Raw genomic sequence first — 11,432 nt, 5'->3', positions numbered from 1 at the left:
TTTCCGTGTGTTGGCACCTTTGCCACCTCATCTCGGTGGCTCTCGAGAGGAGAGGCTGACACGGGTGGGGTTATTAGCACCATGGTGGATGGCTGGGTAACCTGTGGGAGGCTGGCCTGGCTGAATCCATGAGATGGCTGCTTTTTTGATCTTTTATCTTTGTTCTGGTGGTGTTTAAAAGACCTGTGTGGCTTGTTTCCTTCTGAGCAAAGGGATCTTTCCAGCCTGGGAGACAGACAAGTCATAATTTGCCTTATGTAGTAAAGGAGAGCTAGTGTAATTACTGATTATTTTAATGGTAGCTGAGACTGACTTACTCAGCTGCTTTAACATCCAGAATGAGTGTGCTGCATTTTTAGGCCTAATTATGTTTCTGGAACTGCAGTTCTAATCTCTAGGTTGTACTTTGGTTCCAGAAATTAGGGCTTGGGTATCCCTTGCATCAGGTACTTTCTCTCTCAGGTGATCATAGGACCTTAGAGAAGTTTATCTGGAATTTCATGGTTTGTATTTAGTTCAAGTGTCAGTAAAATTATTTTTCTTGCATAATGGCACTTGTTGTGACATTGAGGGATTGGGAATATCTGGCATAGTAAAGTTACATGTCTGGATTGCTGACAGTGGCAGCAGATAGCAGAGCTGAACTGTCCCTGCTAGATCCTGGGACTAGTGTGCATGTGAATGAGTGCACACACCTTCCAGAACTTCTCTTTTTCCTGCTTGTTAGGACACAAATAATTGGTTATTGATGTTAAGCTGGTGAAATTTTTTAAATCCATGTGAGGAGGGGAAAACCACATGAAGTCAGATTGGCACCTGAAACTGGCGCAGATGGTACAAAACTTGATTCTGCTGCATTGGGCTGTAGCTTGAAATATTCAGATCTGTTTTGAAGTGAAACTCCCAGGTAGAAGCATCTCCTGTCTGAGAGCTGCCCAGAAGTGTGGCACAGCAGAGGCCCTGTTTGCAAGGGGAAGCAGTCAATTAACATCACTTTGCTTTATCAAAAATCCAATTTTATATCCTACTGGGTATCTAAAAGTGTTTTTGGCCCTGTAGCTTTGTGAAGCCCCAGGAAAGAATATTAGAGAACACTGTGTTTTGAGCAGCTGGGGGGCTTAGGGGCAGAGTTGTCTTAATAATTTTGCACTCCATGGTAGACCTTGACTCAAGGCAGTGTATGGATACCTGGACAGAGTTGCTCTGTAGACACATCTGCGTTTATTAAGACTAGTGAAGTGAGAATTATTTGTGATTATTGGTTAGAATCCCCAGCATTTGTCACAGCAGTTCAGAGTAATGGTGTCTAGAGAACTAGTTTTGGACTAGAGCATTTGTCACAGCAGTTCAGAGTAATGGTGGCTTCTGTCTAGAGAACTAGTTTTGGACTATGAAGCTTTGATTCTTTGTTGGGTTTATCCCCTTTGTTCTTTCACTTGTTTATTTTCTCTAAGGTATTGACTGTGCAGGTATTTGAAATGAGGAGTGAGTATGTGGAGCTAGATGTGGGAAGGAACTGTGTGTCTACAAAAGAGAAAATCCCATTTGGGAATTTGGCTCTGAGAGCTGAAACAGGATGGAAATTTAAAGCTGTTTCTACACAGAAAAGTGTAGGGTTTGGTTTTTCTGGGGGCTGCAGTCCCTTCAGTAGAGGACCTATAACTAATGCTTTGGCTAATCAAACATACTGAGTAGGTAAAATAACGAAGAAACTTCTGAAATGTCTGGCTCAGAAGGGCAAAGCACAGAATAGCCTGATTCTCAGGTGGGTTAGTTTATAGCAGGACTTGTTAAAGCAGTGTAATGTGAGACTCCTCATAGTTTCTGTTGAATCCCTCGATGAACAAAACACTTCAGGCCTAGGCCTCGTCCTCTGCCTGTGGGACTCTTCTGTTGGTTTCCTGGGAGCAGGTGCCATGTTATAGGTCTTAGGTTTGCAGAAGCTTGGCTTGTCTTGGCTGGATGGAGTGGACCTTCAGAGCAGTGTTCTGTTCCAGGCCAGCTACAGAGTTTTAATGCTGCAAAAGACAATCTGCTGCTTCCAGAAGTTGTCCTTGTGTCTTAACTTCAGTTTAGTCTGGTACTACTGAGGGCACCTTCTGTCTCTTACATACAGATATGCGTGATGATGGTTCAGGATGAAAAGTATCTTCATGAGAGAGGAGTCATTTGGGGTGGGTGGGCTGGTTCCTTCCTAGAAATTATTGCACCCGATCTAAGCATAATTTTATGTTTGCTTAATCGTGGGAGAAGACAGAAAACTCTTCAGTCTTGCTAAGCTCCTTGAAGACCATGACTCACTTCAGTGAAAATGGTGTTCATGTGGTTGCTCCCAGAGCTGTGGGCTCTCTCAGATGGAGGTGGTTTTCCTTCTGTCTCAGCAGGCTGGAGCTCCCAGCAGGAAGCCAGCAGACAGCGTAACTGGGTGTGCACATGCTGAGATGACTGAGCAGTCCAGCAGCTGATTCATCCCTGTCTAACTCAGCAGCAGAGGGAAACCCTCTGGCACAACTTCTTTGGAAATCCTTCCAGCCCAGTGTGTGCAACTCAAGACACTTCAGCAGTTTGAAAGGCTCAAGCTTCAGCATCCCACACGTGGATGCTTTCATGATGCTGTGCTTCAGACTGCACTTTACTGCCTTTTCATGGAGCCTTTATGAAACATGGAAGATCCAGAAAATGGGAACAGTAATACAAGAGTGTTATGTGTAGGAGAATGAGAAGTGTGAGGAAAAGAGTGCTTTGTGGGGTGAGGGAGATGGCCAGACATGCAGGGTGTTCCTTCAAGGATGTGATGATATTTTAATCAGGCAGAGTATTCATGATGCTGAGTTTTAACTGTCTGTGAGGACACTTCAATTGTTAGGTAAGGAGAGCTGGAGAAAGAGTCTTGTTAAGTGTCTAAAATAGTTTGGTGTATTAAAAATATACTATGGTGTGAAAAAATGGCCAGATATATGTAACAAACCTGAACATTAGCTACAATGTCAAACATGCTTCTTAAGTGAATAAAGTAGGAAACACTCCTGTGCCGGAAAACTGAAGAGCTTGTGTGTTAAATAACTTGGGTCTGCAGATAATCATAGAATCACAGAGTGGTTAAGGTTGGAAGGGACTTTAAAGATCATCAGGTTTCAAGCTCCTTGCTCTGGGCAGGAACACCTCACACTACACTAGGCTGCACAAGCCTCATCCAACCTGCCCTTGATGAATAGGTTAAAAGTGAGTCTTGGGGTTAGTGTCTTCTTCACCAGACTAGGCGAATTAAGCTTCTTTGTTGCCTAACTAGCTCATTAACAGCTTTTACTCACTTGGTCTCTGAGGTACAATTTCCCACCTGTGGTAAAAAGGGATGAGACCTTTGCTACTTTCTAGCAGTGAGAGCTGGTACAGGTCTTGCTGTATCACTAGCCCCTTCTAGCTTTTGTTTGTGAAAAAAGTTGTTGGTAAGTGTTGCTTTTAATAAATCTGGAGATGAATGTGTCTCAAATGGAAGCAGGGAGCGTAACTGATACGATCAGGCTCTGTCATACAGGTGTGCTTAAATTTTTTCCTGATCCTGAGGGGTTCAGTGATGGCTTTGCATAGTTTCACTTCAGGATTTAAGAACATAATGATAATAAAATGGAGAAGCAGCTGGTAGCTTATCTGTCCAGGATTCACAGCTTTAGTGTATTTTCATCTGAACTAATACAGGAGACTTGGACTGCTATAGGAAAAGGTTAAGAAGCTCTAAACTATCAAGCAACCTTCTCTAATGTCTGGTCACATCAGGTGTGCCTTGGGACAGGTTCTGTGATGCTGTTAAAGCAGCTTGTGTGGTCGCTGTTTGGAGTCAGCCAGCTCGTGTGACCTGGCTACAGGGCTGGGAAAGCCCTGGGTAACTGAAGGAAGGTGGAGAGAAACTTAAAGGTTTTATAAATATTAAATGGTAGGTGGTTATTATGTTGCTAAGGAAGTCTTGACTTTTCCAGATGATTTTCGATCCTACTATGAGCAAGAAGAAGAAGAAAAAGAAGAAGCCTTTTATGTTGGATGAGGAAGGAGGGGATACACAGGCAGAAGAGACTCAGCAGTCAGAAACAAAAGAAGTTGAACCAGAGCCAACAGAAGACAAAGATGTTGAGGCAGATGAAGAAGACAGCAGGAAGAAAGGTAAAGTGAATCCACGTAGATAAACTCCGGGGTAACCCTGTATTTTGAGACTGCAAGGCCCATTTCAAGCATTTGGCATCACAGTGTGTAATGCTGGGGCCCTGGTTTGTTTAGAGGCTTGTGAGTAATTCTCTGCTGCCTGTTTGGAGGGTGTGTTTCCCTTCTGCTGGAAATCATGACCAAAGCCACCCAGAAAGCTACAAGTGGCTTGTGTAAACTCCAATATCCTGACTCAAACAGAGCATTTTGTGTGAGACAATGAGGATTCCTAAAATAGCTACCATGAAGTTTTAGGTTTTCCACATGCAGTTGTTGCAGTAGTTCCACAATTTTTCATTTGAACAATTAAGCAATAGTGTGAAGAACAGAAATATGGCTGATAGGGTTTGTAGCTTCTGGACAGCTGTGAATGTGATAACTGGAGTATTCTTTGGAATCTTGCAGGAAATAAGCTTGCAGGTGTGTGTATAACCTTGCTTTTGAAATTGAGGCCAACGTCAGTTCAAAATGATCTGACTCAGGGACTGGTGTTAACTTAAATCCAGTTTGTTGATAAAATTGGGTCCTGCAGCAGACCAGAGAAGCTGTGCCTCCTACCATTGCTGTTTCATTTTTTTCCAGGCATCTCTATAATGACAAAAGTGGCTAGTTTCTCTGGTACAGCAGAAAGAAAGGTTAAGCACTTAAAAAAAACAAACAAAAACACCAAAAAAACCCCCCAAAAGCAGTTAGAAGATGCAGAAACAGTAAAATAGTGCAGAGATATTTGAGGGTAGAGGGGAATGACCTCCTTAAAACCTAAAGGAAACCTGTAGTGGTTATAGATCATTGCTTATATCCTCCTGTCATGTTTTGAAAATTGGGATGTGGGCTAGAAACTTTAAAGTGTTTCTACAGTTATACTTTTTTGGCAATCTGTTGTTTTTTAGATGCAACAGATGACCTGGATGATCTAAACTTCTTCAATCAAAAGAAAAAGAAGAAGAAAACAAAAAAGATATTTGATATAGATGAAGCAGAAGAAGGTGTAAAGGTTTGTTTACCCAACTGGACCATCTTATCCATGGCTGAAAACATTCTTGCTTACAGTTTCTTGGGGTTGGCCATGTAGCTGCTGCTTCAAGTCTGTCCTTCTGTCTTAGTGCAGCTAATAATGAAACTTGCATTTCACTGCATCTTTCATATGTAGAAGGTTCTGCTGAACATGTTGGTCCTTCAGGGCTTTTTGCCCAGAAGTGACAAAATCCAACTGACCTGCACAATGAGCAAGTAATGCTGCAATCTGTAGGAAGGGCTCATTAGCATCAAAGTTAATTGCCTTTTGGGATGAGAGAAGTGAATGGGTTTCAGAAGCCATGTACTGAGTAGTCCTCTAAAGGCCAGCCCTTCAAATAAAGGGTATATCTCAGCTCAGAGGTCTAGTTTTACTCTGGTGTTTTCATTAGAAATGGTTGGTCACTCTTCTGTGTTCCAGATGGTGCATGAGATATTTTTACTCTTCCCAAGTTTTATTCCAAGTCTTGTTTTTGTATCACGTGTCAGTCTAACTGACAAGCCCAGAGAGCAAGAGGTCAGAAAAATGTTATGCTGTGTGTCAGCCTCCTCTTCAGGGTCTGTCTTTTGAGGAAGAAAATGTCTCTATCCTGCCTCACACAGGCAGAATGCTTGTTCTGTGTCCTCTACATGTGCAGGATTATCATAACAAGTTGGGCTGGCTGCAGGGAGCACAGCTTTGCCTTATTGTCTGGCCTATAGAGTCTTTTGTTCCCTTATGCCCTAAAATGGCTGATACCTTCAGGTAAACACAGTGTGACCTTGTACCTCACCAGCCAGAAATAAGATCAGAAGATGAAAATGTAGCCCTGCTGCATGGCAGTAGTGCAGTTTAGTTCTGGTCTCATCTGTTATGTTTCAGAACTGTGGTAGATATTACCAGTATTTATGTGTAATGGAGATTTCTGTTCAGTACTGTAAACTAGAGACTTATTTCTTTGCAGGACTTGAAAATTGAAGGAGATGTGCCAGAGGCAGTAGAACCTGAAGATGACCTTGATATCATGCTGGGCAATAAAAAGAAGAAAAAGAAGACTTTCAAGTCTCCAGATGAAGATGAGATAACAGAGAAGGATGAAGGTAAGAGCATAACCTAGCAGATGTTGTAAGTGAAATGTAGTCCGTGTTGCAGGGGAGTAAGTCCTGTTCAAGTGCCTTTTTTGTTTAAAAATCAATTTTGTTACCTTTACTGCTATATTATTTATCAGAAAAAATGTTCTGTAAAAGCACTGTATGACTTTGCCATGAGTGCTGGTGTCCCTTGTAGACAGACAGACAGGGGAGACTTTTGTCCACATCTTCTTTGATGTATCTCTTAGAAATAGTGTGCAGATGAGGGTAAAGATGGTTTCATTTCTTCTTCATGAATCCCAAATAACTTTCTTTACAGCTTTTGAGGATGAAGATAGCAAAAAAGATGATGGAATTTCTTTTAGCCTTCAGTCAGGACCTGCGTGGGCAGGCTCAGAAAGGGACTACACATATGATGAGGTAATGTTCCAAAGACTTAAAAATATTCTAGTACCTGAATGGGGCTTCCAGTGCCTGAAGGGGCTCCAGGAAAGCTGGGGAGGGACTTGGGACAAGGGCAGGGAGGGAGAGGACAAGGGGGGATGGATGAAAACTGGAAGAGGGAGATTGAGGTGAGACATGAGGAGGAAGTTCTTCCCTGTGAGGGTGGTGAGAGCCTGGCCCAGGTTGCCCAGGGAAGCTGTGGCTGCCCCATCCCTGGCAGTGTTGAAGGGCAGGTTGGATGGGGCTTGGAGCAGCCTGGGCTGGTGGGAGGTGTCCCTGCCCATGCAGGGAGTTGGAACTGGATGATCTTTAAGGTCCCAACTCAAACCATTCCATTATTCTATTTTTCCCATGTTTATGTGCATCAAGAGAGCAGGGCCTTATGCTCATATGTCCTATTTCTAACTTAAAGGACTTGCAGTCAGAAGTTCATGAAAAGAAAACTAAAAAAGCACATCTTCTGTCACAGTTATTTTCATATAGGGCAAAATTAGTGATATTTAAAACCCCTTTTGCAAGGCAGCTGAGGTGCTTGTAGATGATGAAGTGGGAAAACAACTTTCACACATTACATGTATCAACATTTTTTTAAGCATGGGTGTGTTCAAAAGACCATCTACTATTAAGTGTGAATGCTGTTGGAAGTGTTTTTAGAAGTGAGAAATGCAAGATACTCCTGTTGATGGGAGTCCCCTTTTTTTTATGTTTGCAGTTGCTCAACAGAGTATTTAACATCATGCGGGAGAAAAACCCTGATATGGTAGCTGGGGAAAAACGGAAGTTTGTCATGAAGCCTCCACAGGTTGTAAGAGTAGGGACCAAGAAAACATCTTTTGTCAACTTTACAGATATCTGCAAGTCGTAAGTGTCCTCTCTAGGTTTCCCAGGAACTTTGCTCTGGTGTTGAATTCAGGTTTTCTGACAGGACACTGTAGCAAACCAGAAGGAAACTGAAAGCTGTTTAAGCTGCTTCCATCCTTCTGCTCATTTCTTCTATATTCCTCTGTGGGAAGATGTTTATAAAGCTGAAGGATGGAGATGATTTCTTAAATTATTAAAATGGTAGCCTTGCTGCATGGGCTGGAATAGACCTTTTGCTGTCCTCTGTGGGAAGATGTTTATAAAGCTGAAGAATGGAGATGATTTCTTACTTAAATTATTAAAATGGTAGCCTTGATGCATGGGCTGGAATGGACCTTTTGCTTTTGTAAGTTCACTGGTTTATAGTCCAAGTCTGTAGTTGGGTTAGCAGGGATATACTTATTCACAAGTGTTGGACAGAGGAGTGGGGAAAATTCTTTCTAACTTGAGCAGGCTACACATACTGTTCTCTTGGCAAATGGTGGGGAGTTCAGTCATGTTTTTCCACTCTTTTCTGCAGTGCTCTCTAGAAATGCCTTCACAAGAAACAATTAAGACATATTCTATGTGAGCAGTTCTGGAAATGCAGATCTGATTTGTTTCACAAGGTGCCAGATTGTCTTACTGAGGATCTGGGGAGCATACTAAAGTCAATTTCTAATGGTAGCCAGTAACAGGTGTTGTTTGTTTTTTTTCAGGGAATGGCAGGGGGGTAGTAGAATAAGAATGGGAAATATCAAGGAGGAACCTGATTTTCAATAATTACTGTAACTGAGTTTGGTTTGGGGGGGATGGTGGGGATTTTTGTGGGGTGTTCAGCTTTCTTGTGTCCTCACTGTGTCTACGCAGAGGGTACAGACCCTCTGGTATTGCCCCCTTTTTAACTTGGTAATTTAAGATGGTTTTAGCCTACCAGGCCTGTATAAATATCCAGTTTCTCTGGAAGGGAAATGTTAAACCATATCCTCACTTTATTTTTAGGTTACATCGTCAGCCAAAACATCTCCTGGCATTTTTGCTGGCAGAATTGGGTACAAGGTAAGGTGACTGGGCTGTGTGTGTGCACATGCATGGGGGAAGCAATGGCAACACAGCTGGTGTTGTCTGCTCAAAAATAAAATCCTTGGGTTGAGGTCTGTATATAAAAAAAATTCCTTGGGTTTAGTTCTGAACATCAGGATTTTCCTCCCTGCACACAGATGATGTGCTGGGTGATTGAGGAGATACCATCATAGGGAAGAGGCAGAGAACTGTCAGTCCCAGGGAAGACTTTGGATAAGGGTGTGGATTCTCTGTTTTGGGGCCTTTCTCAAAGACGCTGTGATAGCAGAGCTGTTTGTCACAGCCAGTGAGGGTGGCTCTGGGGCTCACATCAGCCCAAGGCAGGTAGGTGGTGTGGATAGCTGGGCAAGAGGATGCTTGGTGGAAAGTCTCAGAGCTAGTCACTCCATTTAGTGCTGCAGTGAGATCCAGCAGTCTTAGCATAACAACAGTGTTGACTTTAAATGCCTCCTTTTGAAGATCTCATGCTGTTGTGGTGTACTCTCATTGTCTGTTCTCTGTTGTAATGTGCAGGACTGTTACATGTAGAAATAGGAAATCAAGGAATCTTACCGTAATGTGTGTGTAACAAATACCCATTTTATTGGGCTTTGGAGTCTCTTCCTCTCCAGGCAACTTAAACAAAACCCTGGAAACCATAATGTGAAAGATCATTCAACTTCCTGCATCAGAATGGCTGGAAGAGGATCTTATTAGACACAGGACACCTTACTAGGGGGTTGTCTTGGTCTCTTCTGTGAGATAAGCAGGAGTTAATTTGTTAATTCTCGAAGTCCATAGCTGAACTATGTGGCTGGTCTCTGCTGGAATTTGCTTTCACTACAGTGAGGGTTTTGCTTGGGCTAAACTTCCTGTAGGTTTTTAAGTGCCTTCAGAATTCTGCACTTTTTTCCCCACAAAACTGTTCTGGTTTACTCTTCCCTTGAAGGAGGGTAAACCACTAAATCACTAGCTTGCTTTGTGTTTCTGACTTCTTCATACACTTGATGTCTTCTGCCAATCAAATAACTCATTTTTCTTTTACATTAGTGGCTCAATAGATGGTAACAACCAACTTGTAATCAAAGGAAGATTCCAGCAAAAACAGATAGAAAATGTCTTGAGAAGATATATCAGTAAGTACAACTTCCTTTCCACTCCATGTTTCTCCTACTCCCCTTTTGGTGACCAGTGGTCCATGTGTGTGATTGCTGTGGAGATGCTGTGCTAAGAAGCTACAATTTTGCTGCAGCTTTATAATGGAGTAATGATTTATGGTTACAATAAAAACAGAGGTTTTACTCTGTCCCACACTAAAATGGAGTGAGGAAAACAGCAGGAGCCTTTGAGAATTGCTTGTTTTCAGCTGACTTTCATTTCTTGGCTTTGATGAGGTCTATGGAAAACAGCAGTTAATTTTAAAGTCTGTTGTACGTGTAATTAACAAATAGTGTACATGTCAGTGCCTGCTTGTCAAAGGACACACAGATTGTATGTAGCAAACCCCACTGCTTTGGTGCTGTGTCTGTGCAGGAGCTGCTGGTGTCTGGGAAGGCTGTTTCAGCAGAGGTGGTTATGGAACTACATGGGACATCTTCCATGGTTGTTAATACTCCTAAAACACAGTGTCAGTGCATAATGTACCATCCAAAACCTCATCTTTATTGCCCTGGGAACCAGGAGGAATTTTTAGGTGACCTCAAGGGTTTCCATACTAAGCCCTTTCTAAGTTGGATGCTTTTGAGCAGCCTCTCAGACACCTGTGCAACTTGAAGCTTGTGCACCCTGATGTGGTGAGAGGTGTCCCTGCTTATAGCAGGGAGGTTGGAACCTGATGGTCTTTATGGTCCCTTCCAACCTTCTATGATAAACGAGAGGCTGAAGAAGTGGCTTCTTGTTCACTGATAATGCATTCTCTCTTAACTGCAACCTGATTCCTTCCTGCAGAGGAGTATGTCACCTGTCACACGTGTCGGTCACGAGACACGATCCTACAGAAGGACACCAGGTTATATTTCCTGCAGTGTGAGACCTGCCACTCGCGCTGCTCCGTCGCCAGCATCAAAACTGGTTTCCAGGCTGTCACAGGCAAGAGAGCACAGCTCCGTGCCAAAGCTAACTAGTTTGCTAATCAACACTGGATTTTGCAAAGTGTTCTGGGGAGATGTGACTGGACAGGTTTACAATCGGAGTGGATTGACCGTTGTATTAAAACAAGAGTGTAAAAGCTATGAGAAATTTGGCTTTTGATTGGTTGGTCTGTGAAATCCTTGCAAGATGCAGATCCTCAAGCTGTTCACATACATTTGCTCATTGAATATATTTTACCAACTGTAAGGAATGTGATGGGAAAGGAGGTGCTTTTTAACCCGTTCAGACTTCTGTAAAACACAAGATAAATAAAAGATCCTATAACTGAGTGTCTTTGATTTGGATTTTTCCTTCAGTTTCCTCTGACCAGCTCATGGGAATGGTTGGTGTGTTGTTCTGCAGATCATGTCACTGAACTATGGCCAAGACCCAGAATAAAGTTTGAGACACAGGTTCTTTTGCTTGTACACAACTCAGTATCAGTTAGGCTCTCATTAATCAGAGAAGCAGTCACAGGGGTGATAACACCAACGTGAGAACTGCTCATGCTTTTATAGCCACATGAATGTGGGAAAGGATTTTGCACAGGAAGGGACCCCAGGACCTGTTGCTGGTGCTTCATTAGGTAGAATGCAGCTCTGATTTTATTTGGACACCATATTGATGCTAAATCTTGAGATAGAATGGATAAACTGTACTGTAAGCTTTCATAGTCT

At 42.6% G+C, this 11,432-nt stretch overlaps 1 protein-coding gene across 1 annotated transcript; it reads left to right on the top strand.

Moving 5' to 3' along the window:
• The first annotated feature begins 3,974 nt into the window (after positions 1 to 3,974).
• On the top strand, positions 3,975 to 11,047 carry EIF2S2 (eukaryotic translation initiation factor 2, subunit 2 beta, 38kDa). Its single transcript, XM_010007741.1, has 8 exons — positions 3,975 to 4,155; positions 5,085 to 5,188; positions 6,153 to 6,288; positions 6,599 to 6,699; positions 7,436 to 7,584; positions 8,566 to 8,622; positions 9,676 to 9,761; positions 10,573 to 11,047. Exons 1-8 carry the CDS (start codon positions 3,975 to 3,977, stop codon positions 10,746 to 10,748), a joined length of 990 nt encoding a protein of 329 aa, XP_010006043.1. The 3' UTR covers positions 10,749 to 11,047.
• Positions 11,048 to 11,432: the final 385 nt, after the last annotated feature.

Source organism: Chaetura pelagica, unplaced genomic scaffold (assembly GCF_000747805.2).
Source record: "Chaetura pelagica isolate M959 unplaced genomic scaffold, ChaPel_1.0 scaffold550, whole genome shotgun sequence".
NCBI classification, from domain to species: Eukaryota; Metazoa; Chordata; class Aves; order Apodiformes; family Apodidae; genus Chaetura; species Chaetura pelagica.
Note: the sequence above shows the minus strand (reverse complement) of the source record. Positions and strands in the feature narration are given on the sequence as shown.